Genomic DNA, 27,992 nt, shown 5'->3' on the forward strand with positions numbered 1-27,992 from the left:
ACAGACAGTGGTGAGGTTAATAGAGACAGTGGTGAGGTTAATAGAGACAGTGGTGAGGTTGAAACAGACAGTGGTGAGGTTAATAGAGACAGTGGTGAGGTTGAAACAGACAGTGGTGATGTAAATAGAGACAGTGGTGAGGTTAATAGAGTCGGTGGTGAGGTTGAAACAGACAGTAGTGAGATTAATAGAGACAGTGGTGAGGTTAATAGAGACAGTGGTGAGTTTGAAACAGACAGTGGTGAGGTTAATAGAGACAGTGGTGAGTTTGAAACAGACAGTGGTGAGGTTAATAGAGAAAGTGGTGAGGTTAATAGAGACAGTGGTGAGGTTGATAGAGACAGTGGTGAGGTTAATAGAGACAGTGGTGAGGTTGATAGAGACTGGTGAGTTTGAAACAGACGTGGTGAGGTTGATAGAGACAGTAGTGAGGTTAATAGAGACAGTGGTGAGGTTAATAGAGACAGTGGTGAGGTTGATAGAGACTGGTGAGTTTGAAACAGACGTGGTGAGGTTGATAGAGACAGTAGTGAGGTTAATAGAGACAGTGGTGAGGTTGATAGAGACAGTGGTGAGGTTGATAGAGACAGTAGTGAGGTTGAAACAGACAGTAGTGAGGTTAACAGAGACAGTGGTGAGGTTAATAGAGACAGTGGTGAGGTTGATAGAGACAGTGGTGAGGTTAACAGAGACAGTGGTGAGGTTGATAGAGACAGTGGTGAGGTTAACAGAGACAGTGGTGATGTTGATAGAGACAGTTGTGAGGTTTAGATAAAGACACTGGTGAGGTTGATAGAGACTATGGAGTTTACAAGATACCTGTACAGAGAGAAAGAAGTAGGAAGAGAAAGAAGAGATGAGTAACAGTGACAGATCAAGACAGAGTGAGGCATAGAGAATAAGAACTGGGAGAGGATAGAGCTATAGAAAGAGATAGACAGGCAGAGAGAGATATTCTTCTAAGTTCTCCCACACTGGGTCACTGTAACATCTGCTACGCTGTGTCCAGTAAACTTTGATTTGATTGTAAACAAATAAATCAGTAGCAGTGGATTTCCGGCTGTGTTCTGGGAGCTGCTGTCCTATTTCTCTCTCCAGTGGAGCATGTCTTTTGTATTATGTTTTTCTCTGGCATGGTTCTCCAGAATCCTGTTGAAACACATTCCACTCTTATAAGGTCACAAGGCGATGAGAACTGTTCATAGTAAGATAATTTAACATCTCTCTGATATAATATTATCCACTCCTCTGAAGTTTTGTTGCAATCTTACACCTTGGCCAAGGTAGGGGATTGCTGCTGACCCTAATTCATTTCTTTATGGTACCCTAAACATCATAATATCTCCCTATGTAGCAGAATATACTGCTTACTACTTCCTTGAACTAATTCAGAGTTGTCAGGGATTATAGAGAGAGCTACTGGGACAAACGGAAAAGTGATCAACATGCCATGTCATTGAAAACAACAGACACCATCCCGGACATCTGGATCCAAAATGGCTACCACTTGAGCCGAACATTACCATGCAGGGGCTTGTCTTGCCATACAGCGGAGGAAATTGGGTTCTGCGGTATTAGCTGGAGGAATTAGGGTCATGCTTTATCATTCAAGTCAAACCTTTCCTTAGGCTTTGGCAGGGTTCTTTAAAAGATCTGGCAATGCTAAGCACTCTTAACACCACTGGAAGTGGCCTTTAGAAGGTAAGCATGTTAGCAGTGGCTGGATAGCTGGTCCGAATGTGCGGTCTGCTATTATCTGGCCTAGCCCCTATCAGAAAACTGTCTTGGTCTAGCACTGCAGCAGTGCACAGCCTGTCAGCTATAGCCTGGGAGCAAATTTGTTTTGTTGGTTGCACATCTGATAACTATTGTAGATATACACAATTTAATGGGAATCTCAAATAGCACCCTCTGGTTGATGCTGTTATTGAGGGAGATGGAAGAGAAACTTCAGACTACAGTCCATGTATGCATGATTGGATTCCCTGCACAAACACCTGCCCAAAATGTCTTGGAATGTCACTGATGTCAGGGGAAGATTCAGCATTATTTGATAAAGGGCCTGGAAGTAGAACCCAGAGTAAAACTCCGTCCTACAGACAGTGCTCGATGGAACCCCGCTGGGCTGGCTATTTTCCATTGTGACATCATTCACTTCCAAACGGAGGAGGTTGGGGATGAGGGGGCTAACAGTCAGACACCACAACACAGTGTAGGGAGGAGGCCAACAGATTCACAGAAACACATCGTTTAACAGCAGATGAGCGACTCATTAGGGGATTTCGTTTTTTTTTGTTTCTTAGAAAGAGAAAGGTCACACACTTTGCTTTATAACAACTGATAGTAGTACGTACAATAAATGAATACCAACAGCAAAATAAATACATATTCTCAAAGGACAAATTACAAACACTTGAATTAGCCCTTGAATTCAAAACAGTCCGAGAAACTGAGACAATTCTATAAGCTGAAAAAGACAAAGAAGAGAGATCTGTTGTGAGCGCAAAGGCAGGCTTGTCTGAAGACTTCTCCATGTTAAAAAGACAGAGATGTAGCGTGCTAGCTAGCCTGATCTCTGAGCATGAGGCCCTATCTCCCAGGGATTGCCTGGGTCAGAGTGGCTTTCACACCTCTATTGTGACAGGGTGGGTCCGGGTGTATAGTCGAACTGGGCTGAAGTCTTGATTGTGTAGCACACCCCCCCAACCCTACCCCTCAGCATCTTCCCCTCGTCCCTTTACCAACCCTGGACCTCTCCTCAGTCCTCACATCCAAAGTGACAGAAACATAATTAATTATAATTTATTTTACACCGCTACTACATTACGTAATGTTCCTTGTTCATGTATTTTTTTTAAGCTTCTTTTTCTTTCGGACAACCACCACTATTTTGTATGTATAGTACAGTATTTTCCTTTGTTACGTTTTATCGTTTGCTTGACAGTCAGCATCTGGGGTAAAGAGCAACAGCGCCTGTGGGAAGAACAGAGAAGAGTAGAAGATGTGTAGCAGGATCGAGAGAGGCTTTTTCCTTCCCCACTCTGGTCCTTCGTCATAGCGACCATCGGGTCATCCATAGGACTGGGCTTGATAAAACAGGAGAGGCTGCGGACAGAGGAGGGGTGATGGTGGATGGATTGAAGCGTAGGCTATAGTGACTGAGGCCAAAAGGTCAAAGGTTAGCCCAGGGCCTCTTTTCCGCTCTCTCGCTCCCGCTGGCAGCTCTTACTCATCTTCATCTCTGTCAGCTGGATGTAACGCAGCACGTTTGTGTCTGTGTCACAGAGAGATGGGGGGGACGGGGGACGGGGGACAATTTGTGTTAGTGATGCAGCCGGCTTTAACTGACCTCATAACACGGCATCGGTAAAGCAGATTCTGGTGGTACACTGCAAAAAATATCTTTAAAAAAATATGTACATCTAACTATATCTGAGGAGATATTTGCTTGAAATAAGTGAAATAATCCGCCAATGGGACAAGACAAATTACTTGATATTCAAGGCACATTTTCTAAAACCAAGTAGTATTATCTAACACAACTTTAGCTTGTTAAGAAAGAGTTACCTTATTTAAAGGATGTTTAGATTTGTAACCTGAAAACGAGGTAAATATGCTTGATGTAAATATACTTGATGTACTGACAGCTCTGACTGCCGTCTCCTATGACTGGGGCCTACCTGAGGGTTCGCGGGCCTTGGCGTCGCCCAGGTAGCGTAGGGCACACTCGTAGTCCCCCAGATGGTAGCAGGCAATGCCGGCACGGTACATGGCCTTGAAGTGGTCCCTCTGGTGGCCCAGCACCTTCAGGCAGTACTCCTTGACACGCTCGTAGTTGACCAGCTCAGACTGCAACAGGCACGCTGCACAGAGGAAAGTGGAGGGCAGAGGAGGAGGCAATGTCAGTCAGCTGTGGACTATTGTGGGGAAGCAAAAATGCTTCCTGGCTTTCTCTTTTCCTGCCAGTATGGCTTGTTGGTATCGAACTGAGTTGACGTGAAGAGCTGATGTTAAACTGAGAGACTGGACAGGGAGACGGAGAGAGAGAAAGAAGCTGGCAATTTAGCTAGCGCACCACACCTTTTAAATGGAGTGTCAGTAGAATTCAGCAGCACCCCAGGACAAATAAACAGCTAGCAGACAGGACGTGGCAAAATAAGATTTGGGCAACGTCCTGTATTATACGTTCAAATTAGTTATGATTAAAATAAGTAGTATTACAATGTCCCTAGACTTAGGAAAAGAGAACTGCTAGCACACATTACTGCTAGCAAAACTTACAGCTAGCAAAACATTAATGTGAATAATTGAAACTGTACAGCTTTATTGTCCTGATGAGAGATAATGTAGATAAAAAGGACGAATGAGAGAAAGAGAAGGAGGGTTGTCACATATATGTTACACTACACATTGAAAATCTGAACGGTACCAACAGAAACCTTGATAGAGGCGATGTGGCGGGAGACAGTAAACACACCAAGGCAGAGAGCAGCACGTCGGAGATACAGCGTGTAATGGTGGTCATTAATTCTGTGGATGTGCCTTACAGCAGCACTTTTTACTAGGTCTGAGACCAGCTAAAGTCAGTAACTTCATTAGTACGGACACAAACAAACAGACACGCGTGCACACACAAATGCGCACGTGTGGACAATTACACACACACAAACACTTTATTGCTGCTTTTAGTCCAGCGAAGCTTTCAAGCGATCGACGATAGGTCAGCTCAGGGCTATCTGATCACTCAGTCCAATAATCAGAAACACTTGGTTGGAGAGCAGTCGTCTACCCACCGCCATTTGGTACGTAGCAGATAAAACAAGGAAGGCAGACAGCCAGTCAATAGCGATGTAGCACGCAATCATTGGCCAAAGGGAAACTTTTTCAATGAATGTAAAATCCATTCCAATACATCTCTACTGGTTCACATTCCGAGCCTGTCCACAAACTAGGGCTGAATTCAGATTGGGAACGTGACAGGTGACGTCATGTGGGGGGGTCTGTGACAAGCCCTGGTTGCGAAGTCCGTTCTGATTCATGCGGGTGTCGAGTGAGGTTTCCTTTGCTATACCCTCCATTCTAACAGCTAATCCACATGGTTGTATAAACTGCCCCCAATCCACTTGAGTGCCATACAATGTCCATGACAATCAATTCAGTACATCAAAACACCCTGTGGTACTCTCAGACAGCGCTTCCACTGAATATAGTGGAATGCCACACAGTAGATTTCAGTCATCTCTACATTCGACAGAAGTCAAGTAGCACTACTATCCCTCCCTCCCTCCTTCCTCACCCCCCTCCCCCCTTCCCTGCCTTGAATTTAAACCTTAACCCTCCAGACATAAAGGTCTACACTTTCGTGGCACAATACCTTGTTTACGCCCCCCCTTGCATGCAATGACTAGGGGGGTAAGGAGGAATGAGATGGGGGAGCGCAGTGGCTGGCAGAAACACAGACGCAAAGACACACAAAAACTCAGACACATGCACACGCAGCCACACACACATAGCACACACACACACACACACACGTATATACATGCAAAAACTCAACATGCAAGAAAGTTGTTATTAGAACCACTGGAAGCAAAATCTGGAAGCTATAAGGTGTTTTAGTAAGTGGGTTTATGTACGTGGATATGAGTTCACATATGAGATCACAAGACTGAGGCCAAAGGTCAAATCCTTGTTATTCCAACCACTGTTTGGTCAGTTAGCTCAGCAACCTCCACAACTATGAAACCGTGACTGGAGTGGTGCTCAGGCCTCGTCTTCCCTCCCGTCCGTCCATCATACTCCATGCGTAAGAGCTGGATCCAGAGGACTGAAGAGCTTTCAGAGGATTCAGTTACAGCACATAATGGACAACGTAATGGCTGACGCTGTTAAAGTGGTCCCTCACTCACAAATACACACACAAAGACACATATACAAATACACACATGCACACGCACTGATGAGCCAAACCATTAAGATGACTCCGTCATCTGGCCCTAACAATCTGGCCCTTGTCAAAGTCTCTCAGGTCTTTACTGCCCATTTCTCCTGCATCCAACATGTTGACTATGAGAACTGTTCGCTTACCATCTAGTCTACCCAGACCTTGACATGTGCCCTTGATAGGAGATTATCAACGTAATTTGCTTCACCTGTGAGTGGTCATAATGATCTGGCTCATCAGTGTATACACACACAAACACACACACACACAGAGACACACAAACAAAGACCCACCGTGAATTTATTGACATTTACATAGCTAAACAAACTGTAATAACAAAGGCCTGACCAAACTAAAAAAGGAATATACACACACACTCACACACAGCCCATGACCGCGCCCCACCAGGCTATTAGGCAGATGGATGGGATAATAGAGAGACAAAATGAGAGAATGATAGAGAGAATGACAGAGAGAGAGAGCTATTTAAAGTACAGCTAGAGAGGAGCGGATACGTGAAGGATACATTTCTTACATTTCCACAATATGTAAGCAGCCAAATATTAATTATATTTCAAAAAGGTATTGGGTAAATTGAAAAACCTCACAAACAGATTGTTATTGTCGTTGTATTTACTGCGTTGCGTTTCACTTGTATATTATGGGCCAGGTGTTATGAGTCGCCCAGACGCACATTCTTTTGACATTGACCACGCCCCTTCACCTACAGCACTCTCCCTAGTTTAAAATGACAACAATGAAATGAAGATGAAAGGGAGGAAAGAGGACAGAACAACATCCTGGGAAAAATGCTAGAGTTTACCTGCATCCAATCACTTTTTAGAGAAAACCAACAGGCGGAATGACAGCTGCTGAGAGCAAGTGTGTTTTTGTTTGTGGGTGCGTGCGTGTGTGCGTGTGTGTGAGAGAGTGAAAGAGAGAGAGAGAAACAGAGAAACAGAGAGCAAGAATAAGAGATACAGTGCCTGAAGCATTTTGTCTGAGAAACAGACAGAAGAGATTAAAAAGAGAAAGAGAGCTAAGGAGCCAGATAGAAAGACAACAGACAAAGCCCAGGTTTTACACAGAAACAGGAGAAATTACTAGAGAGAGGGGAAAGACTAGTGATGGGAGGTAGAAATTACTAGAAAGAGAAGACATACTAGTGACAGGAGGTAGAAATAACTAGAGAGGAAATACTTGAGATAGGAGGTAGAAAAAACTAGAGAGATGGGAAATACTAGAGATAGGAGGTAGATGTAACTAGAGAGATGGGAAATACTAGAGATGGGAGGTAGATGTAACTAGAGAGAGGGGAAAGACTAGTGATGGGAGGTAGATGTAACTACAGAGATGGGAAATACTAGAGATGGGAGGTAGATGTAACTAGAGAGAGGGGAAAGACTAGTGATGGGAGGTAGATGTAACTAGAGAGAGGGGAAAGACTAGTGATGGGAGGTAGATGTAACTACAGAGATGGGAAATACTAGAGATGGGAGGTAGATGTAACTACAGAGATGGGAAATACTAGAGATGGGAGGTAGATGTAACTACGGAGATGGGAAATACTAGAGATGGGAAGTAGATGTAACTACAGAGATGGGAAATTCTAGAGATGGGAGGTAGATGTAACTACAGAGATGGGAAATACTAGAGATGGGAGGTAGATGTAACTACAGAGATGGGAAATACTAGAGATGGGAGGTATATGTAACTACAGAGATGGGAAATACTAGAGATGGGAGGTAGATGTAACTACAGAGATGGGAAATACTAGAGATGGGAGGTAGATGTAACTACAGAGATGGGAAATACTAGAGATGGGAGGTAGATGTAACTACAGAGATGGGAAATACTAGAGATGGGAGGAGGAGGGAGTAGAACGGTCCAGAGAAATGAAACTAAGTGTGAAGTTAAGAGAAAGCTCAGCGTTCCTGTTGGCGCACTAATTGATGAGCAGCTATTAGCTCTTTGTCTCCCTGTTCGTCTCCCTCCCTTCAGTCTCCATTTCCATTTCAGGGACCTCGCTATGAGCTGATTCATTAAAAGCCACCTGTGGTTGTGATCAGACTACTGCCCATCACTCTGCAAATAGTAATTGGGGAGCTAATGGCATACGGAAGGACTTATCGCTCTAAGTCGCACGTATGCATACGCACGCACGCATTCGCGCACGCACGCATTCGCGCACACACACACATGCGCTCACCTACTACTGTACACAACTCTATCTCTCACACCCATATTCTGGCAACCTTACCTGCATCAGTCTGTGAACCCATCTATTCTTCATCACACTGCTCCTTTATATAACCTCTTGACTGTGTTATCACTGACCTCTGACCTTGGGAGTGTTGCAGTGGCTCCTCCCCCACCTCCCTCTCAGCCCAGCACTGCATTATGTCTTATTCATTACACACAAAACAACTGATAGGTGTGTCTAATGATAGTACTTTTGTTTACATCGTATTTCAAGACAAGACACACACACACACACACACACACAACACACAGAGACACACACACACACAAAAACTAAATATGCCCTAAATTAACTGTTCAGTTGTTGGTTATTATTATTTTCTGTTCAGGGACAGGAGGGAGTTTTTAATTAGAATTTCATGCTTTTTTTATTAAGTAACATCGTTCAAGTGAAGAGTGTTGTCCCAAAGTGGATGCGTTTATTAAACCCCTAGCCACCCTCGGAATTTCTTCAGCAACAAGTGACAATTGAGGGCGCTTCAAGCAAGTGTGTAATGGATAGGGGTCGGTTTGGGATTCACCCACTGTCTATACTACTGACCCCAACGCCATCTGACCTCTGTCGTTAAATGATCCCTCAACACGAGCTCCATCTTTATATAACCCATCGTCTCTGACCTTCGTTGTTATATGACCCGTCCTCTTTGACCTCTATTATTTTATGACCCCTCCTCTCTCTTTACTCGTCTTTTCTTTCTGTCCTCTCCATTTTGCATGTCTAGGAGTGTCTATCGGTCGTCTTGTCACTCAGTATCTGTCTGTCTTCTCACCCAGTGTCTGTCCACTTCTCACCCACTGTCTGTCAGTCTTTCCCAGTGTTTCTATCTTTATGTCCTCAGTTTGTTTCTATCCCTCCGAATAACAAGTTGACACCCAATGCAAGATTGAATTACCTGTACTGTACACTTATAGATGCTGGTCATAAAATGTGAATATCATCAAAAACTTGATTTATTTCAGTAATTCCATTAAAAAAATGAAGTATATTATATTCATTCATTACACCCAGACTGATATATTTCAAATGTTTATTTCTTTGGTGTCAAAGATGTCCCTTTGGTTGATGCCTGGGGGTCTCCCCCGGGTAGGGCCACAGTGTCGCCGGACCCCCCCCGTCTCAGTTCCAAGGTGTTACGCTGCTATATTATTGTGCTGGGGGATATGAGGAATGCACTTTCTAACTTTTCTCAGTCTCCTCCAGTTTTAAATTTTAGGAGATGAGGTCCTGGTCCACACCTGCGGAGTACCTGGTTTGGGGGGCCCATTTTTCTTAGCCACTGAAATCCAACACTACTGTTGTTTGCTCCTTGGGGTTTAAGGCCGGGTGTCTCTGTAAAGCACTTTGTGACAACTACTGTTGTAAAAAGGGCTTTATAAATACATTTGATTGATTGATTGATTATTTTCGTCCAGGCCGTCCAGGCCGTGGAACATTGGACCAGCTCTATACCCTCTACAGGGTGATGGAGGGTTCATGGGAGTTTGCCCAACCAGTCCACATGTGTTTTGTGGATTTGGAGAAGGCATTCGACTGTGTCCCTCGCGGCATCCTGTGGAGAGTGTTTCGGGAATATGGGGTCCTGGGTCCTTTGCTAAGGGCTGTCAGGTCCCTGTACGACCGAAGCAGGAGCTTGGTCCGCATTGCCGGCAGTAAGTCAGACTTGTTCCCTGTGCATGTTGGACTCCGGCAGGGCTGCCCTTTGTCACCGGTTCTGTTCGTAATTTTTATGGACAGAATTTCTAGGCGCAGCCAGGGGCCGGAGGGTGTCAGGTTTGGGGACCACACGATTTCGTCTCTGCTCTTTGTTGATGTTGTCGTGTTGGCCCCTTCAAGCCAGGACCTTCAGCATGCACTTGGACGGTTTGCAGCCGAGTGTGAAGCGGTGGGGATGAAAATCAGTACCTCCAAATCTGAGGCCATGATTCTCAGTCGGAAAAGGGTGGCTTGCCCACTTCAGGTTGGTGGAGAGTGCCTGCCTCAAGTGGAGGAGTTTAAGTATCTAGGGGTCCTGTTCACGAGTGAGGGAAGGATGGAACGGGAGATTGACAGACGGATCGGTGCAGCTTCTGCAGTAATGCGGTCGATGTATCGGTCTGTCGTGGTGAAGAAAGAGCTGAGCCGCAAGGCGAAGCTCTCGATTTACCGGTCAATCTACGTTCCTACTCTCACCTATGGTCATGAGCTTTGGGTCATGACCAAAAGGACAAGATCCCGGATACAGGCGGCCGAAATGAGCTTTCTCCGCAGGGTGGCTGGGCGATCCCTTAGAGATAGGGTGAGAAGCTCGGTCACCCGGGAGGAGCTCAGAGTAGAGCCGCTGCTCCTCCACATCGAGAGGGGTCAGCTGAGGTGGCTTGGGCATCTGTTTCGGATGCCTCCGGAACGCCTTCCTGGGAAGGTATTCCGGTCCCGTCCCACCGGGAAGAGACCCCGGGGAAGACCTAGGACACGCTGGAGGGACTATGTCTCCCGGCTGGCCTGGGAACGCCTCGGTGTCCCCCCGGAAGAGCTGGAGGAAGTGTCTGGGGAGAGGGAAGTCTGGGCATCCCTGCTTAGACTGCTGTCCCCGCGACCCGGCCCCGGATAAGCGGAAGATGATGCTATGCTATGCTATGATTGATTATTTTAATTGTGATGATTATATTATTCAGTCTCTCCGAAAATTAGAATATTTCTTAAGACCAATACAAAAAAATGATTTTTAGAAATGTTGGCCAACTGAAAAGTATGAACATGAAAAGAATGAGCATGTACAGCACTCAATACTTAGTTGGGGCTCCTTTTGCCTGAATTACTGCAGCAATGCGGTGTGGCATGGAGTCGATCAGTCTGTGGCACTGCTCAGGTGTTATGAGAGCCCAGGTTGCTCTGATAGTGGCCTTCAGCTCTTCTGCATTGTTGGGTCTGGCATATCACATCTTCCTCTTCACAATACCTCATAGATTTTCTATAGGGTTAAGGTCAGGCGAGTTTGCTGGCCAATTAAGAACAGGGATACCATGGTCCTTAAACCAGGTACTGGTAGCTTTAGCACTGTGTGCAGGTGCCAAGTCCTGTTGGAAAATGAAATCTGCATCTCCATAAAGTTGGTCAGCAGCAGGAAGCATGAAGTGCTCTAAAACTTCCTGGTAGATGGCTGAGTTGACCTTGGACCTCAGGATACACAGTGGACCAACACCAGCAGATGACATGGCACCCCAAACCATCACTGACTGTGGAAACTTTACACTGGACTTCAAGCAACGTAGATTCTGTGCCTCTCCTCTCTTCCTCCAGACTCTGGGACCAAAGGAAATGCAAAATGTACTTTCATCAGAGAACATAACTTTGGACCACTCAGCAGCAGTCCAGTCCTTTTTGTCTTTAGCCCAGGTGAGATGCTTCTGACGCTGTGTCTTGTTCAAGAGTGGCTTGACACAAGGAATGCGACAGCTGAAACCCATGTCTTGCATACGTGGTTCTTGAAGCACTGACTCCAGCTGCAGTCCACTCTTTGTGAATTTCCCCCAAATTTTTTATTGGGTTTTGTTTCACAATCCCCTCCAGGGTGCGGTTATCCCTATTGCTTGTACACTTTTTTCTACCACATCTTATCCTTCCCTTCGCCTCTCTATTAATGTGCTTGGACACAGAGCTCTGTGAACAGCCAGCCTCTTTAGCTTTGACCTTTTGTGTCTTGCCTTCCTTGTGCAAGGTGTCAATGGTCGTCTTTTGGACAGCTGTCAAGTCAGCAGTCTTCCCCATGATTGTGTTGCCTACAGAACTAGACTGAGAGACCATTTAAAGGCCATTGCAGGTGTTTTGGGTTAATAAGCTGATTAGAGTGTGGCACCAGGTGTCTTCAATATTGAACCTTTTCACAATATTCAAATTTTCTGAGATACTGAATTTGGGTTTTTCATTAGTTGTCAGTTATAATCATAAAAATTAAAATAAATATACACTTGAAATATATCAGTCTGTGTGGAATGAATGTATACATTATACAAGTTTCATTTTTTGAATGGAATTACTGAAATAAATCAACTTTTTGATGATATTCAAATTTTATGACCAGCACAGTATTTGTGGTAGAAGTTGAATTTATATTTCTACACTTGTCTTTCCAATTGCAGTTCTTTCTTGTCTCTATAATTCCACATTGTTTCATTAAAATGCTAATTTATTGGCCGCCCACATCAGCAATATTATTTTAACGTTTCACTACAAAGTTGCATTTTAAGTTGTAGCCAGGCTGATCTAACACAGGATTTGTGGTGTGCAGTCCATCGCCCTTGGAAACCAGTACTGCTACATCAAACACATTTGCATGGATTGCCCACAGTGCAACAGCAATCACAGGATTGAAAAGGAAACTAAGTATACAGATTATTCCGTCAGATCAGATCGGGGGAGAGAGAGAGTGAGAGAGAGTTGGGCTTAGCCACAATCAGCTGCAATGTCTCCCTCTTGGCTCAGTGTCCTGAGACAAGAAACACCAACTCACCCTGGCCACTCTCCTCCTTTACCCCGGCCAGTTCTCCTCCTTTACCCCGGCCAGTTCTCCTCCTGTACCCCGGCCACTCTCCTCCTTTACCCCGGCCAGTTCTCCTCCTGTACCCCGGCCACTCTCCTCCTTTACCCCGGCCAGTTCTCCTCCTTTACCCCGGCCAGTTCTCCTCCTGTACCCCGGCCACTCTCCTCCTTTACCCCGGCCAGTTCTCCTCCTGTACCCCGGCCACTCTCCTCCTTTACCCCGGCCAGTTCTCCTCCTTTACCCCGGCCAGTTCTCCTCCTTTACCCCGGCCAGTTCTCCTCCTGTACCCCGGCCAGTTCTCCTCCTGTACCCCGGCCAGTTCTCCTCCTTTACCCCGACCAGTTCTCCTCCTTCACCCCGACCAGTTCTCCTCCTTTACCCCGGCCAGTTCTCCTCTTTTACCCCGGCCAGTTCTCCTCCTGTACCCCGGCCAGTTCTCCTCCTTTACCCCGGCCAGTTCTCCTCTTTTACCCCGGCCAGTTCTCCTTCTATACCCCGGCCAGTTCTCCTCCTTTACCCCGGCCACTCTCCTCCTTTACCCCAGCCAGTTCTCCCCCTTTACCCCGGCCAGTTCTCCTCCTTTACCCCGGCCAGTTCTCCCCCTTTACCCCGGCCAGTTCTCCTCCTTTACCCCAGCCAGTTCTCCCCCTTTACCCCGGCCAGTTCTCCTCCTTTACCCCGGCCAGTTCTCCCCCTTTACCCCGGCCAGTTCTCCTCCTTTACCCCGGCCAGTTCTCCTCCTTTACCCCAGCCGCTCTCATCGTTTACCCCGGCAACTCTCCTCTTTTACCCCGGCCAGTCTCCTCCTTTACCCCGGCCAGTTCTCCTCTTTTACCCCGGCCCGTTCTCCTCTTTCACCCCGGCCAGTTCTCCTCTTTTACCCTGGCCACTCTCCTCTTTTACCCGGCCACACCATCCACTGTGTGAATATATAAGCCAAAATAGTAGCTGATTCCAGTCATTGCTCATCTATTTAAATATTCATATGATTGAAAAAAGGCTGTCCTTGTCAGGACTTCATCACCAGAGCTCTTGTGAGTTTCTTGTAGAACATTGTCATGCCCATTTTGGTGGAGTGAGTTTGTGTATTTGTTGAAGTGTTGTTTTGTAAGGCGTGATGTTATTTTCTCCATAAAGTGTGCATCATCTTTGTTTGGGTCCCTTTTGTAACCTTCAACTATAGCAAAAGTACATGTTTTTGTGTTCCCAATAGACTATTGAAAAGATTTGTGGAGGCACTGTGGCAGTAGTTCATTATATGTTTTTGTATTTTACCTGTGCTGGTTGTAAAGTGTTGCAGGCAATATGTCTGGATATTAGCTGGGCAAGGGAGCGTCACATTGGCCTCATTCTCATAGTGACTATGTATATCTGTTGTATCATACTGCTTAGTTTGTTTTAATTAATATTACATGAATAATTTAATACACATAAAGGATATGTATGGTAATGAACGGGCATAAAGAGAACCCTGTTCCTGGAGATAATAAAGTTAATTAAAAAAGTTGTTATAAATTACAGCTTAGGGCTTGGAAATATGACGACATTGTAAGAGTAGGCTAACATTTAGCAGAAATATACGTTGCCATCATTATATCATCATGTTTCATTAAACAGATGTCAAATCCATCATTATATCATCAGGTGTCAAATCACAGACATCAATGCCATCATTATATCATCATATGTCATATCACAGATGTCAATGCCATCATTATATCATCATGTGTCATATCACAGATGTCAATGCCATCATTATATCATCATGTGTCATATCACAGACATCAAGCCATCATTATATCATAATATGTCATATCACAGATGTCAATGCCATCATTATATCTTCATGTGTCATATCACAGATGTCAATGCCATCATTATATCATCATATGTCATATCACAGATGTCAATGCCATCATTATATCATCATATTTCATATCACAGATGTCAATGCCATCATTATATCATCATGTGTCATATCACAGATGTCAATGCCATCATTATACCATCATGTGTCATATCACAGATCTCACTGCCATCATTATATCATTATATCATAATATGTCATATCACAGATGTCAATGCCATCATTATATCATCATGTTATATTACAGATGTCAATGGCATCATGATATCATCATGTGTCATATCACAGACATCAATGCCTTTGAAGTGTATGTTTGTTATGTTTAGATAACAAACCACTGATTTCTAACAATACCATCATTAGCTTGACTCCCCTCAACAGTAACTAGCTAGTTAAAGTTCTAATGCATCTCAAACTAATCTGATTAATTCAAAATGATGACAAATGGTTTATCAACTAATTACTTGCATTCTTTAACTCACTGAGTTACCATCTATTGTAGATTATGGTGAACTTTGAACCTACGTTCAAGATTTTGGGGTCACTTAGAATATTCCTTGTTTTTAAAATAAATGCATTTATTTGTCCATTAAAATAACAAGTTGATCAGAAATACAGAGTAGAAAATTTGAATGTTGTAAATGACAATTGTAGATGGAAAAGGCTGATGGGGTATCTACATAGACGTACAGAGGCCCATTATCAGCAACCTTCAGTCCTATGTTCCAATGGCCATGTGATCATTAGAAAACCCTTCTGCAATTATGTTAGCACAGCTGAATACTGTTAAAGAAGCAATAAAACTGGCCTTCTTTAGACTAGTTGACTATTTGAAGCATCAGCAATTGTGGGTTTGGTTATAGGCTCAAAATGGCTAGAAACAAAGAACTGTCTTATGAAACTCGTCAGTCTGTTAATGTTCTGAGAAATAGAGGCTATTCCAATGCGAGAAATTGCCAAGACAATCAAGATCTAGTCCAATGTTGTGCACTACTCCCTTCACAGAACAGAGCAAACTGGCCCTGACCTGAATAGAAAGAGGAGTGGGAGGCCCCGGTGCACAACTGAGTAAGAGGACAAATACATTGGAGTGTCTAGTTTGAGAAACAGACGCCTCACAGGTTCCCAACTCGCAGCTTCATTAAATAGTACCCCACAAAACCCTAGTCTCAACATCAAAAGTGAAGAGGCAACTCCAGGATGCTGGCCTTTTATCCAATCTTCCTCTGTCCATTGTCTGTGTTCTTTTGCCCAACTTAATCTTTTCTTTTTATTGGCCAGTCTGAATTATGGCTTTTTCTTTGGAGCTCTGCCTAGGTCAGCATCCCGGAGTTTATGCTCCCTGTGTATTTTAATAGACAAAAAATGGACATTTCTATGTGACTCCAAACTTTTGAAAGACAGATCATACTGGGGTACACAAGGAGCATGAATGTAGGATATGTGTGTCATGTCTGGTAACATGAGAAAGCCCTAAGTGAAGGTGAAATGTTTTGCTGACCAGTGAAATTTAGCACTGGGAGAAGCATATATAATTGTGCCTATTTTATCATTCCAAAGGTTTGACCTAGCCAAGATGAAATTTCTGATAACTATATGGGAGACTGTTTGAAAACATCTTGCAGCACTGAAAATGTTGTTGACGTTTGCTTCACAATTTGCCCCATCTCAGGCAGAACTTGTCTATATTAAGTCCTTCTATCTGTCAGGGCCTCCCCTGATATCGCTTTTCTAAATGTCAAATAGCAGAAGGCACACTACTCCACAAGTTCATGAGAAATCACATCCAAGACTAACTGGCAAGGCTTCTGGACTGGAACTGTTGAGATTCTCTCGGACAGCCTGGGGACTCAGAATGTACCAGACCTACTGTTGATCCTGGAGTTACCCTGGAGGATCTGAAAATGTTATCCAATCACTTAAGACTAGTTTATTTTAGTCAAATTTTTGGGGGAAATGTATCTCAGTGTTTTAGAAAAAATTATTAGGTCCTATCAACAAAACTATAACTTGATGAATTGGCACGATATAGATATTTAATACAGTATGTTTTTGTTCTGGGGGAAATTGTGGGAGCAGCCTGAATAGTCGTGAATATAATAACATGTTTTAGGATAACTATAGTTATCGTGTTATATAGTAACGTGGCCAAAAGTATGTGGACACCTGCTTGTCGAACGTTTATGTGGAGTTCATCCCCACTTTTGCTGCTACAGCAACCTCCACACTTCTAGCAAGGCTTTCCACAAGTTGTTGGAACATTGCTGAAGGGATATCGGTTCATCCCAAAGGTGTTTGAATGGGGTTTAGGTCAGGGCTCTGTGCAGGCTAGTCAAGTTCTTCTGCATCGTTCTTCACAGAACACTTCTCTATTGACCTTGCTTTGTGCACGGGGGAATTGTCATGCTGAAAGAGGAACAGGCCTTCCCCAAACTGTAGCCACAATGTTGGAAGCACAGAATTGAATAGAAGGTAATTGTATGGTGGGGTGTTAAGATTTCCCTTCACCTAGCCTGAACCATGAAAAACATCCCCAGACCACTTTCCTCCTCCACCAAACGTAACAGTTGGAAACTACGCCTTTGGGCAGGTGGTGTTCTCCCAACACTTGCCAAACACAGATTCTTCCATCAGACTGCCAGATGGAGAAGCGTGATTCATCACTCCAGAGAACACGTTTCGACTGCTCCAGAGTCCAATGATGGCAAGTTTCTCACCACCACAGTTGATGCTTGACATTGCGCATGCTGATCTTAGACTTGTTTGGCCATGGAAATGAATTCCATGAAGCTCCTGACAAACAGTTATTATGCTGATGTTGCTTCCAGAAGCAGTTTGGAACTCTAGTGGGTTTTGCAACTAAGGGCAGACTTTTTGAGCTTAAGCACTCTGTAGTTAACTTGGTTAGCCTATCACTTCGTCACTGAGCTATTGCTGCTCCTAGACGTTTCAACTTCACAATAACAACACTTAGAATTTGACAAACTGACTTGTTTGTAAAGCTGGCATAATTGCTACGTGACAATGCTACGTTGAAAGCCATTGAGCTCTTCATTTTGTGCTATCCTACTGCCAGTGTTTGCCAACAGAGCTAGCATGGCTGCGTGCTCGACTATATTAACAGGTAAGCAAAATGTTTAACTGAAATTGAATGGGTGTCCACATACTCTTTTGCCGTGTAGTGTATATTCTTCAGGCATCGATGCCTTATTTGATCGGACAGTGGTAGGAGATGGAGGAAAGCGCTTGGAACCCATGCCATGGGCTTACACCACTGCACCACTCTAGGCTACCACTGGTCAGATCTAAATAAAGATCCAGTTGGACCATCCACTGGAAAGCTAAACTGCTTTGAACCAAGATAGACAACATGTTCCATCGGAGAGGCTAGTGAGAACCGACATGGGCCAAGACAGACCAGGCCAGAGTACAAGGAGACCATAAATCTGAGGCTGGAGTGCTACATGATGGGTGCGTGCAAGTGAGTGTACCACATGAGTCATCAGGACTCCCTTCTAGTTGGTCAACACAGCTCTACACACAGACCCACAATACCTAAGACAAAAACACTAACCACCGTAACAACTGGTTGTTGTTGTTTTTTATTAAAGTACATATCACTTTTATAAAAAAAAAAGACATGAACATCAGCCAGAGATTAAGTGTTGACAGTGACATGCTTTAGAACTTTTTTACCCCTTAACCCAGCTTAATGCCCCCCCCCAAAAAAAATAAAAAAAACACAGATCAATGGAGGTTTGATTTAGGTCTCAGAGAAGAAAATAACTCATGTTTAGACTTTACAAGACTAGAAGGTTACAACACAGAGGTGTTAATTGGAAGGATTTATTTATTTTTCTTCATTCCTTTTCCCCTTTCCTCTTTTGCTATAATACATTCTCAATTAGGGAGAGAAAAGGACCACACATATTCTTAAACAGATCATAACGTCCTGAGGCTCTAAATGTCACCCGTTCACAGCTAGCAATATTTGACATCAGGTCCATCCATTCATCATATGAGGAAGGTGTGTCTGACTTCCAATGTCTAAGAATGACTCTGCAACCAGAAACCATCGCTAAACGGCACCATAACCTCTGTTGTCGAGATAAATGCGTATCCTCTGGTACGATACCAACATACACAAGGCTGGTTCTTATATAACGACAGGCAAAAGATATTATCAACAAATTGTAAAATTTTCTCCCACATTTCCTCAACCATGCCACATTCATATAACATATGAACCATAGATCCTAATTCTTTGTGACACCGCCAGCATAGTGCAGTAGCTCTTAGTTTAAGTCTAGCCAATCTGCTTGGCGTCCAGTAACATCTATCAAGAATTTTATAGTTTATCAACTGGGATTGAGTTTCACGAACAGTAGTATGCCATTTTGATGCAACCTGTTTCCATGTTTCTTCCTTGATCAAAACACCCCAAGTCTCTTTCCAATGCCACTTTAAGACCCTTTAAGTTAGGTGCATTAGCACCACTAATATAGGCACAGAAGGCTGAGCCCAAACCCTTTTTGTGACAGCTAGCAGCAGACAAAAGCTGTACATTAGTTGGTGGGTCAGGACCATTTTTTAGGGTGGCATGGAGACAATGTCTTATTTTGAGGTATTTCCAAAAGTCAGTGTTCGATAGTTTGTAAGTTTGTTTCAGGTGATCAAATGAGACCACATGTTCACCCTCATACAGGTTATCTAAATACCATATTCCTTTATTAGCCCATTGTATCCAGCATTAGCCCATTTTATCTATTCGTAACTTGGTGTTGTGCCACACAGAGGCTCTAGTTGTTAGCCATGGGGTTTGTTTTGAATGTTGGTGATACAACATCCAGCTTTCTCTAACAAATTTCAGAACTGGATTTTGGTCTGGTATTGATCGGGCAAGCTGTATCACGAAGGCCTCTGCTGGGAAGGGGGTAATTAGTTATTTTTCAATATGCACCCAAGCGGGGGCTTCATTGTGTGCTATATTGTTTTTAGGCAGCTGCGAGAGCGAAAAAGACCAATGATGTACCTATCACTTTTTAATCTATTTCTTCTCTTTGAATGTGTGTCCTTTCTGTGTAGCCACAGGAAAACGAAACAAGTGGAAACTTCTCTAACACATTTGACCCTGAGTGTAAAATCTATTATACAGTACCAGCACAATGGAGCATATATCGATAACACCAACACCACCCACACCACCACCAAGAACATAAAGTTGCTGCAACTGGGCTTTTAATATGGTTTCCAAGCAGACCAGGTCAAGGAAAGCTAATACAGTCAACACAGTCTATCTTGACAAACAGCTGTCTGAAACAATACTACGTTTTCTTTCTTGTCCACTAGAGCAGTGTCAGATATGAACAAATTATTCTTAAAAATGCTCAATTCCTGGTATCTGTTGACCAAGATATCTTCTCTCTCTCTCTCTCTCTCTCTCTGGGAGTGATAGTGTCAGAGAGGGCATCTGTTTCAATTTCCTCTAAGCTAATGGTGTGACTTTCAACTGTGGCCTAAAAGAGACCATGCCAGCCTCCATCTCTCCTCCAGACACTCCTTCTCCCTTCTACCACTCTAACCATAACCCCTCTGTATCACCCTTTCCTTCCTTACTTCATTCTGCCTCGCTCTTTAACATTGCCTCTACTTAACTACCCCCTCTTCCCCCTCCCTCCCTCCCTCCTTCGCAGATGACTGGATCTTATTTACTGCTCTGACAGGAGCACTCTAGCACTGCCAGGGTGGTGCTATAACACTGTTAGCCTAGGATGGGATTTCTCATCAGCATACTTAAAATGAAAAACGATATGCAAACGCAGCCATGAACAGAAATGTAACACACTCCCTCATCCTCTCAGAGGTCAAAAACCTCCACCAAAGACGTCTGCTAAAGTATCCATCTATCTGTATCTATCTCCATTCCTCTCTGTCATCTCTCAACTCTCTGTATCTCGATCGAATGCCTTCATAGTTAACAGATCCCTAACGCTGTGTCCAGTTTACAGAATGGTACAGTGGAGTGGTCAAGAGGAGTCTACAGTGTGGTACAGTGGAGTGGTCAAGAGGAGTGTACTGTGTGGTACAGTGGTGTGGTCAAGAATACTGTACAGTGTGGACAGTGGTGTGGTCAAAGGAGTGTACAGAGTGGTAAAGTGTTGTGGTCAAGAGGAGTGTACAGTGTGGTACAGTGGAGTGGTCAAGAGGAGTGTACTGTGTGGTACAGTGGTGTGGTCAAGAAGACTGTACAGTGTGGACAGTGGTGTGGTCAAAGGAGTGTACAGAGTGGTAAAGTGTTGTGGTCAAGAGGAGTGTACAGTGTGGTACAGTGGAGTGGTCAAGAGGAGTGTACTGTGTGGTACAGTGGTGTGGTCAAGAAGACTGTACAGTGTGGAGGGTGGAGGGGTCAAGAGGAATGTACAGAGTGGTACAGTGTTGTGGTCAAGAGGAGTGTACAGAGTGGTACAGTGGAGTGGTCAAGAGGAGTGTACAGTGTGGTACAGTGGAGTGGTCAAAAGGAGTGTACAGTGTGGTACAGTGAAGTGGTCAAGAGGAGTCTACAGTGTGGTACAGGGGAGTGGTCAAGAGGAGTGTACTGTGTGGTACAGTGGTGTGGTCAAGAAGACTGTACAGTGTGGAGGGTGGTGGGGTCAAGAGGAGTGTACAGAGTGGTACAGTGTTGTGGTCAAGAGGAGTGTACAGAGTGGTACAGTGGAGTGGTCAAGAGGAGTGTACAGTGTGGTACAGTGGAGTGGTCAAAAGGAGTGTACAGTGTGGTACAGTGAAGTGGTCAAGAGGAGTCTACAGTGTGGTACAGTGGAGTGGTCAAAAGGAGTGTACAGTGTTGTTCAGTGGAGTAGTCAAGAGGAGTGTACAGTGTGGTACAGTGGAGTGGTCAAGAGGAGTGTACAGTGTTGTACAGTGGAGTAGTCAAAAGGAGTGTACAATGTTGTACAGTGGAGTAGTCAAAAGGAGTGTACAGTGTGGTACAGTGGAATGGTCAAAAGGATGTACAGTGTGGTACAGTGGAGTGGTCAAGAGGAGTGTACAGTGTGGTACAGTGGAGTGGTCAAGAGGAGTGTACAGTGTGGTACAGTGGAGTAGTCAAAAGGAGTGTACAGTGTGGTACAGTGGAGTGGTCAAGAGGGTTGTACAGTGTGGTACAGTGGAGTGGTCAAGAGGAGTGTACAGTGTTGTACAGTGGAGTAGTCAAAAGGAGTGTACAGTGTGGTACAGTGGAATGGTCAAAAGGAGTGTACAGTGTTGTACAGTGGAGTAGTCAAAAGGAGTGTACAGTGTGGTACAGTGGAGTGGTCAAGAGGAGTGTACAGAATGGTACAGTGGAGTCGTCAAAAGGAGTGTACAGAGTGGTACAGTGGAATGTTCAAGAGGGTTGTACAGTGTGGTACAGTGGAATGGTCAAAAGGAGTGTACAGTGTGGTACAGTGGAGTGGTCAAGAGGAGTGTACAGTGTGGTAGAGTGGAGTGGTCAAGAGGAATGTACAGTGTGGTACAGTGGAGTAGTCAAAAGGAGTGTACAGTGTGGTACAGTGGAGTGGTCAAGAGGAGTGTACAGAATGGTACAGTAGGGTAGTCAAAAGGAGTGTACAGTGTGGTACAGTGGAATGGTCAAAAGGAGTATACAGTGTGGTACAGTGGAATGGTCAAAAGGAGTGTACAGTGTGGTACAGTGGAGTGGTCAAGAGGAGTGTACAGTATGGTAGAATGGGGTGAGTGCCCAATAAAGCCCCCACAGCATTACCATGCCATCTGCAGACCTGGCACAATGCACCTATGGCTCTCATGTTATCCTGCCAACGCTGAATGGCCAATGTGTGAGTGTAGGAAAAACACCAACCCCTATCCTTCCTCACTCCCCCTCTACCTCCCCATATACTTTAAGTTAAAACTGAAGTGCCTTCCCTCCACCCTCCAATACACTCTCTCCCTTTTCCTCTTCACCCTCTAACACCTCCTTCTCCTCTTCTTCCATACACTTCATCCTTTCCATCTCCTCCTTTACTGATGTCATTGGCGGTGGACAAAAAGGGAGGGGTTTTGGCACTCCACTGTTTTCATATGAAAGGACTGAGTGTACTATATAGTTGGCCAGCACGTTGACATCACCTTATACAGTATTATATACAGACCAGTCCATGAGTATATGGACACTGACACAAGACTAGTTGTTGTTGCTCTTTAATCCCGCACATTGTATTCTGTATTTCTTAATGGTTAATTTGATATGGATGACCATACCCTCATATTAAACCTGTACATTAATACCACTGTCACTGTATCGTTTCAAATCCAAATTGCTGTACACCAGAATGTGTCGCTGTCCAAACACTTACGGATGTCACTGTAACACAGATTAGATGAAAATTAGACAGTGATGTCATAAATCTCAAGACAGTCGAGGGTGTGTTGCAACACTGGGAGCCAAACACTCAGAGTAAACATACTTTTATCTTATTTCAGGCAGAGATGTTATTCTAAGCCCCTCCTCTTCTCCTCTGCTGAAACGGCCTCTGATGACATGGTACCTACATACTAATTAAAGTCACGTTAACAAGGGGACCTGTAAACATATTGGTCAGAACCACATCAGTAGCCTCAATGTAACAGAGTTGAAATGGATAAAACTCGTAAGCATGCATTCAAGCACGCACACCGACTCACACAGACACACACAGACACAAACATGAATCAGTGATGGCGGTAATAGAGGCTATATTGATAGCTACAACCATGACCTCCTGTGATCCGAGCCTTCTAGGAGCCTTATGGATTAGTATAAACATACCACAGTGAAATGTTAATGGACATTGATTAAATAAAGCACTGTCTAAACCTTCACGACTGTTCATCATGCCCTCAAAGCAGCTTGTTGGCTTATTGCATTGTGTCTTAAATAAAAGCAATCTCTTGCTATGGTGGATGCGCCGGGATGGTTGGGTCTGGTGCCAGCGATGGATGTTTCTGGTGGATGTGCAGGGATTGATGTGTCTGATGGATGTGCAGGGATGGATGTCTCTGCTGGACATGCAGAGGTGATGTGTCTGATGGACGCGCAGGGCTGGATGTGTCTGCTGTCTTTGCAAGGATGGATTTGTCTGCTTGATGCGCAGGTATAGATGTGTCTGGTGGATGTGCAGGGATGGATGTGTCTAGTTGATATGCAGGCATGGACGTGTCTGGTTGACGTGAAATTTTAGGTTTTACTGTGACGAGTGGGTGGAAGTGTCTGGATAATGATGCAGCCATAAATCATTCTCAGTTTATTCGCTTTGTGACACTTACACTAAATAAATATATTTTATTGTATCATGATGATTGAAGGGGATCAAGAACATTTTGTAAAAGGTGTTTGGTGTTACAAAACTGTTTGTCAATGAAAGGGGTCAGTCTTATGAAAAGCGATTCCTGTAATCACTTAGTGCTGCTGCTACAACCCAAGGCTGACTCATGACTCATGCAGAGAAGCAACCAATCACGTGGAACAAAGGAATAATTTTGTGAGAGATCGGAGGAAATGGGGGCCAATGAAAAGAGGTTCAATCTTACTCACAAAAAGAGAGACCCTGACTCATTTCTTAACATTGATGTCTGTGCTCTACAGAACTCGATCTACATAAGCATTTCCTGAGACAATCTAATAATCCAGGAACTGCTTTCAGATGGTTTTATCATCTCTTGCTCTCGTCAATTGGGAAGAGCTGTGGAAACAAGTATCTTTGCTGTTAACACGTGCCTGTGAGCCGTCGGCGCAGTAGGTGGTTTGGGTGGGTGTGTATGTGTGTGTGTGTGTGGTTGCCTGACACTCTCCCTCTAGGCAACATGTTGCCGCACCGTGACCATAGTGGCAATCGGCAGAATGTCTGGCATAACCCATTTAGACACAGTCGCACAGCCCTGAAGGGAAACAGCATTTTGGTTGTCTTTTAAACGGGGGCGACGGTAAATGGGCCAATCTTCTCCATGGCTCTTAGAAAGAATCAGGTTACAACAGCATTGGCCCGGACCTTTTCCTGTTGCTCAGCCTCAGCCTTAATGCCGTGGTCTTACGTGGTTCTTTATTTCTTCTTTTTGTCATTCAGTCACAGTTTCCTCCTCATTCTCTTTCCTCCATTACTTGTCTCCTTTGATGTCAGCTACCCTCCTATCTCCTATCCTGAATCTCAGACACAAACACAGTCACTGGGCCGTGCTAACGGCGAATTACCTGCATTTCCAAGGAATTTCCTGGGCTCTTTTGTTGGGTCGGCGTGTCGTTTAGTGGTGCTGTGACTTGGCTCCGGACACAATCCAAAGGCAAAGCCTGTCCTAGTCACAACACACACACACACACACACGCAACCTAAGCCTGCAGATCACTAAACAACAAAAGCTAACAGGGAAGAAAAGTGTGTCCTTGTCACAACGAAAACGTACACACACACACACACAACATTGTCAGCATGGGCTCTGAGAGTGGCAGGGCTTACAGCAATCTGTGCTCCCCCACCATCCGCCAAAGCAGACACCCTCTCAGTTAGTTGGTGTTCTTCAGAGCTACGATTGCTGAGACAAACAAAATCACAGACACACGCACACGCACACACTCTCTGAGGAGCTAGCTGGTGGTGAGGCTGTCCGCTCTGCTGCCCCAGTATCACGTGTCAGAGACTGAGACAGCTGGCCAATCGAAATGCTGCCTCATTCTCAGAACCACAGGGGCCCCCTTCTGTCCTGCAGGCCCGGGTGACCAGGCTGTCATAGGGCGGAAGAATCTCCAGTCCCAGGAAATGTGCTCCAGTCCAATGTTTTGATCTCTCATGTTTTTGTTTATTAAAAAATAGAAAAGGAAGATAATGTGAAACACATGAAGGCTGTAATGCACACTGGTGAGAAAGGCTTGGAACAATGCGGATCATTGTCTGCTGTCACTGTTACCCTGTAATGGTCGTGAAATATGGAACCCATGCCCGAATCGACCTCTGTGATGGGGAGAGCAGAAGGAGGTACCAGAGACTGACAACAACAGGAAAAAAGGCCAAGTGATGGTTGCCATAGTAAATATGCCCCCCATTGCTCTCTCCCCCTCCCTCTCCATTTCTCCTTCACGCCAGGCTGGCTTCCCCACAGGGCCCAGACAGACACAAGGCCGACCTTCAGCCTGTCACTCCAGCCGAGCCCGGGCCGAGTGGCGCCGGGACCACAAATAAAGCCAGCACACTATTTTCCTTTTACCCCATCAATGTGTCCATGCGTTGTTTGTTAGAAACATGTACAGGACATTTGGAATCACAAGAACCAGTACAGAACGGTGTGCTAAATCTGAATGAAGATAATTCAAAAGGCTAGCAGCAGATCATCCTAGTATCTAACCAAATAGATTTCACCATGCATTACGGGTAACCTCTTTGGCTTGCCATGCATACAAGCAAACTGTTAACCATGCAGAGAAACATTTATACATGCTTCATCATTAGGTCCGCTGGCACAGGCAGTCAATCAACCAGCCTGCTCAAATCTACCAGGCAGACTAGCCTACTGTCTCATTACAAATCTCATGAAAACCCCTATAAGGAGACCTGGTAGTAGACAACAGCCTACATTGACATGTGCTAAATCTAATACTAACAGAACTAAATGTCAATAACAAATTCCTGTACATATTCACCACGCCTCATACCTGTTTGAGATAAAATGCGTAGTTTCTCTTTTCCAATTCCAGTTCACATTACATCAACCTAGACACTAGTCAGACAAGCATTGTCAGTCATTGTAACCAACTTCCTGTGAGTTCCAGTTGAATGCAGTGTTTTATTTGTACGTGTGAGGTTTTTGCGATGCTATGCAGATGACGTCCCCTGTACAGTGGGATGGGTCACACCATGGTTTAACACCCCAGAGGCTTCGGAGCATGTGAACTGTTCCTGTAACAACACAGATGCTCTGCGAGGGGAATCATGTCCGGAAATTTGGCAGCTGACACCTCCAGGCCTCCACTGTGTGTTTTACTGTACACGTCTCTAGAGGAGGTGTATACATTCCTCCACTCCTGTAAACCTAACCTCTCTGCTGGCAGCTGATCGCCCCCCAACCCCATTACTTTTTTTTGCCCCGTGGCTATCAAGTGGATTACCTAGAATCAAGGTTTAGGGTAAAAAAAGTCGTATAAAACATGAATGTAGCACAACAGGAAACAAATATTGGTAAGTATTGCAAACCGGATGCCTAGAGGTAAAAGGCGGGGGCAAAGGTTGCCTATTATGATTAACCCATGTGTCGATAAGTAATAAAGGAATGATTCATCCTGACTGGCAATACATTTCACCTTGGTAATACAGAAATAACACACAATGAAAAACACGGACTTCACATTCGCCATCATAGCCTACCCGTCTAAATTCAGCACCATGGCGCTGTCCTTTGTGCAAAATGTTAGCTATTAATCTAACCACTTCAACCGGACTTGTAGCAGCGGAAAATTGGCTCACATTGGCTAATTGTCTAAACTCGTTATTTCCTAAGCCATTTAAAAGTAACGAACAATGGCAGTTCTCAAATCAGGAGCTTTCCAGGTTCAACTCCTCAGGAGAGCAGTCTGCTCTTGCGTGAACACGCAACACCGACAGCCTAGGCTACTCACCTGTCAGGCTGTCGTAACACTCGATCTCCGTGATCTCCACCGTCCTCCGCTGCTCTTCTGTCAGCTTGACCGTGGCTTGGCTCAGGAGGTTGACCTCGGAACCCGTGGGTCCATCAACTAGATGTACCCCTTTCAGCTGCAGCAGAGCCCGGTGGTACTTCCCTATCGCCTCCCGGAATTTTTTCTCCTTGTAGCAGCGATGGCCCTCCACCTTGAAGTCTATGGCTTTCTGTATGTTTGCCTCCATCTCCATCTGTGCGGAGCCGGCACGAGACCCTCCTCCACCACCTCCACCGCCGACGTCTCCGGCGGCAGCCGCCAGGCTCCGGCCCCCGGCTTCTGGGTAGCTCTTTAGGCTCTTTATGGAGTGCTGTTTGGCATCCATCAGTCTCAGTAAACGTGACTGGTCCGGGCCATGTTATTCCGACGCGAAGGTATGTTTTCTGGCAGAGGACTAGAACAGCGTGCAGTGCATCAAGGATACGAAGCGGAACTGGAATGCCCGAGACTGGCAGGCGACGACAATAAAGACAAGCGCAAGAGAATGGGCAGTCTTAAATCCTGAAATGCACCGGTAAAATATCAGCAAAAATCAGCCTATACAAATTTAGACTCGTGAATATTAAATGTTCCATATATAAAAATAACAAATAATGTTCTTTGATTCCTGAATTACGGGCACCCTTCTATGTAAATATGATATTTCGTAGATCTAAACATCGCGCGAATGGATATTTCGATTGTCTGCGCTCGAGCCTCCGGCAC

The 27,992-nt window shown here is 44.7% G+C and overlaps 1 protein-coding gene across 1 annotated transcript; it reads right to left on the reverse strand.

The window, feature by feature from the left end:
- Positions 1-20: 20 nt before the first annotated feature.
- ttc9b (tetratricopeptide repeat domain 9B) lies at positions 21-27,992 on the reverse strand. Its single transcript, XM_010872403.3, has 3 exons — positions 27,228-27,992; positions 3,681-3,863; positions 21-3,274 (listed from the first exon to the last, which is right to left on the reverse strand). Exons 1-3 carry the CDS (start codon positions 27,610-27,612, stop codon positions 3,180-3,182), a joined length of 663 nt encoding a protein of 220 aa, XP_010870705.1. The 5' UTR covers positions 27,613-27,992; the 3' UTR covers positions 21-3,179.

This window comes from Esox lucius, chromosome 1 (assembly GCF_011004845.1).
Source record: "Esox lucius isolate fEsoLuc1 chromosome 1, fEsoLuc1.pri, whole genome shotgun sequence".
In the NCBI taxonomy this organism is placed as follows: Eukaryota; Metazoa; Chordata; class Actinopteri; order Esociformes; family Esocidae; genus Esox; species Esox lucius.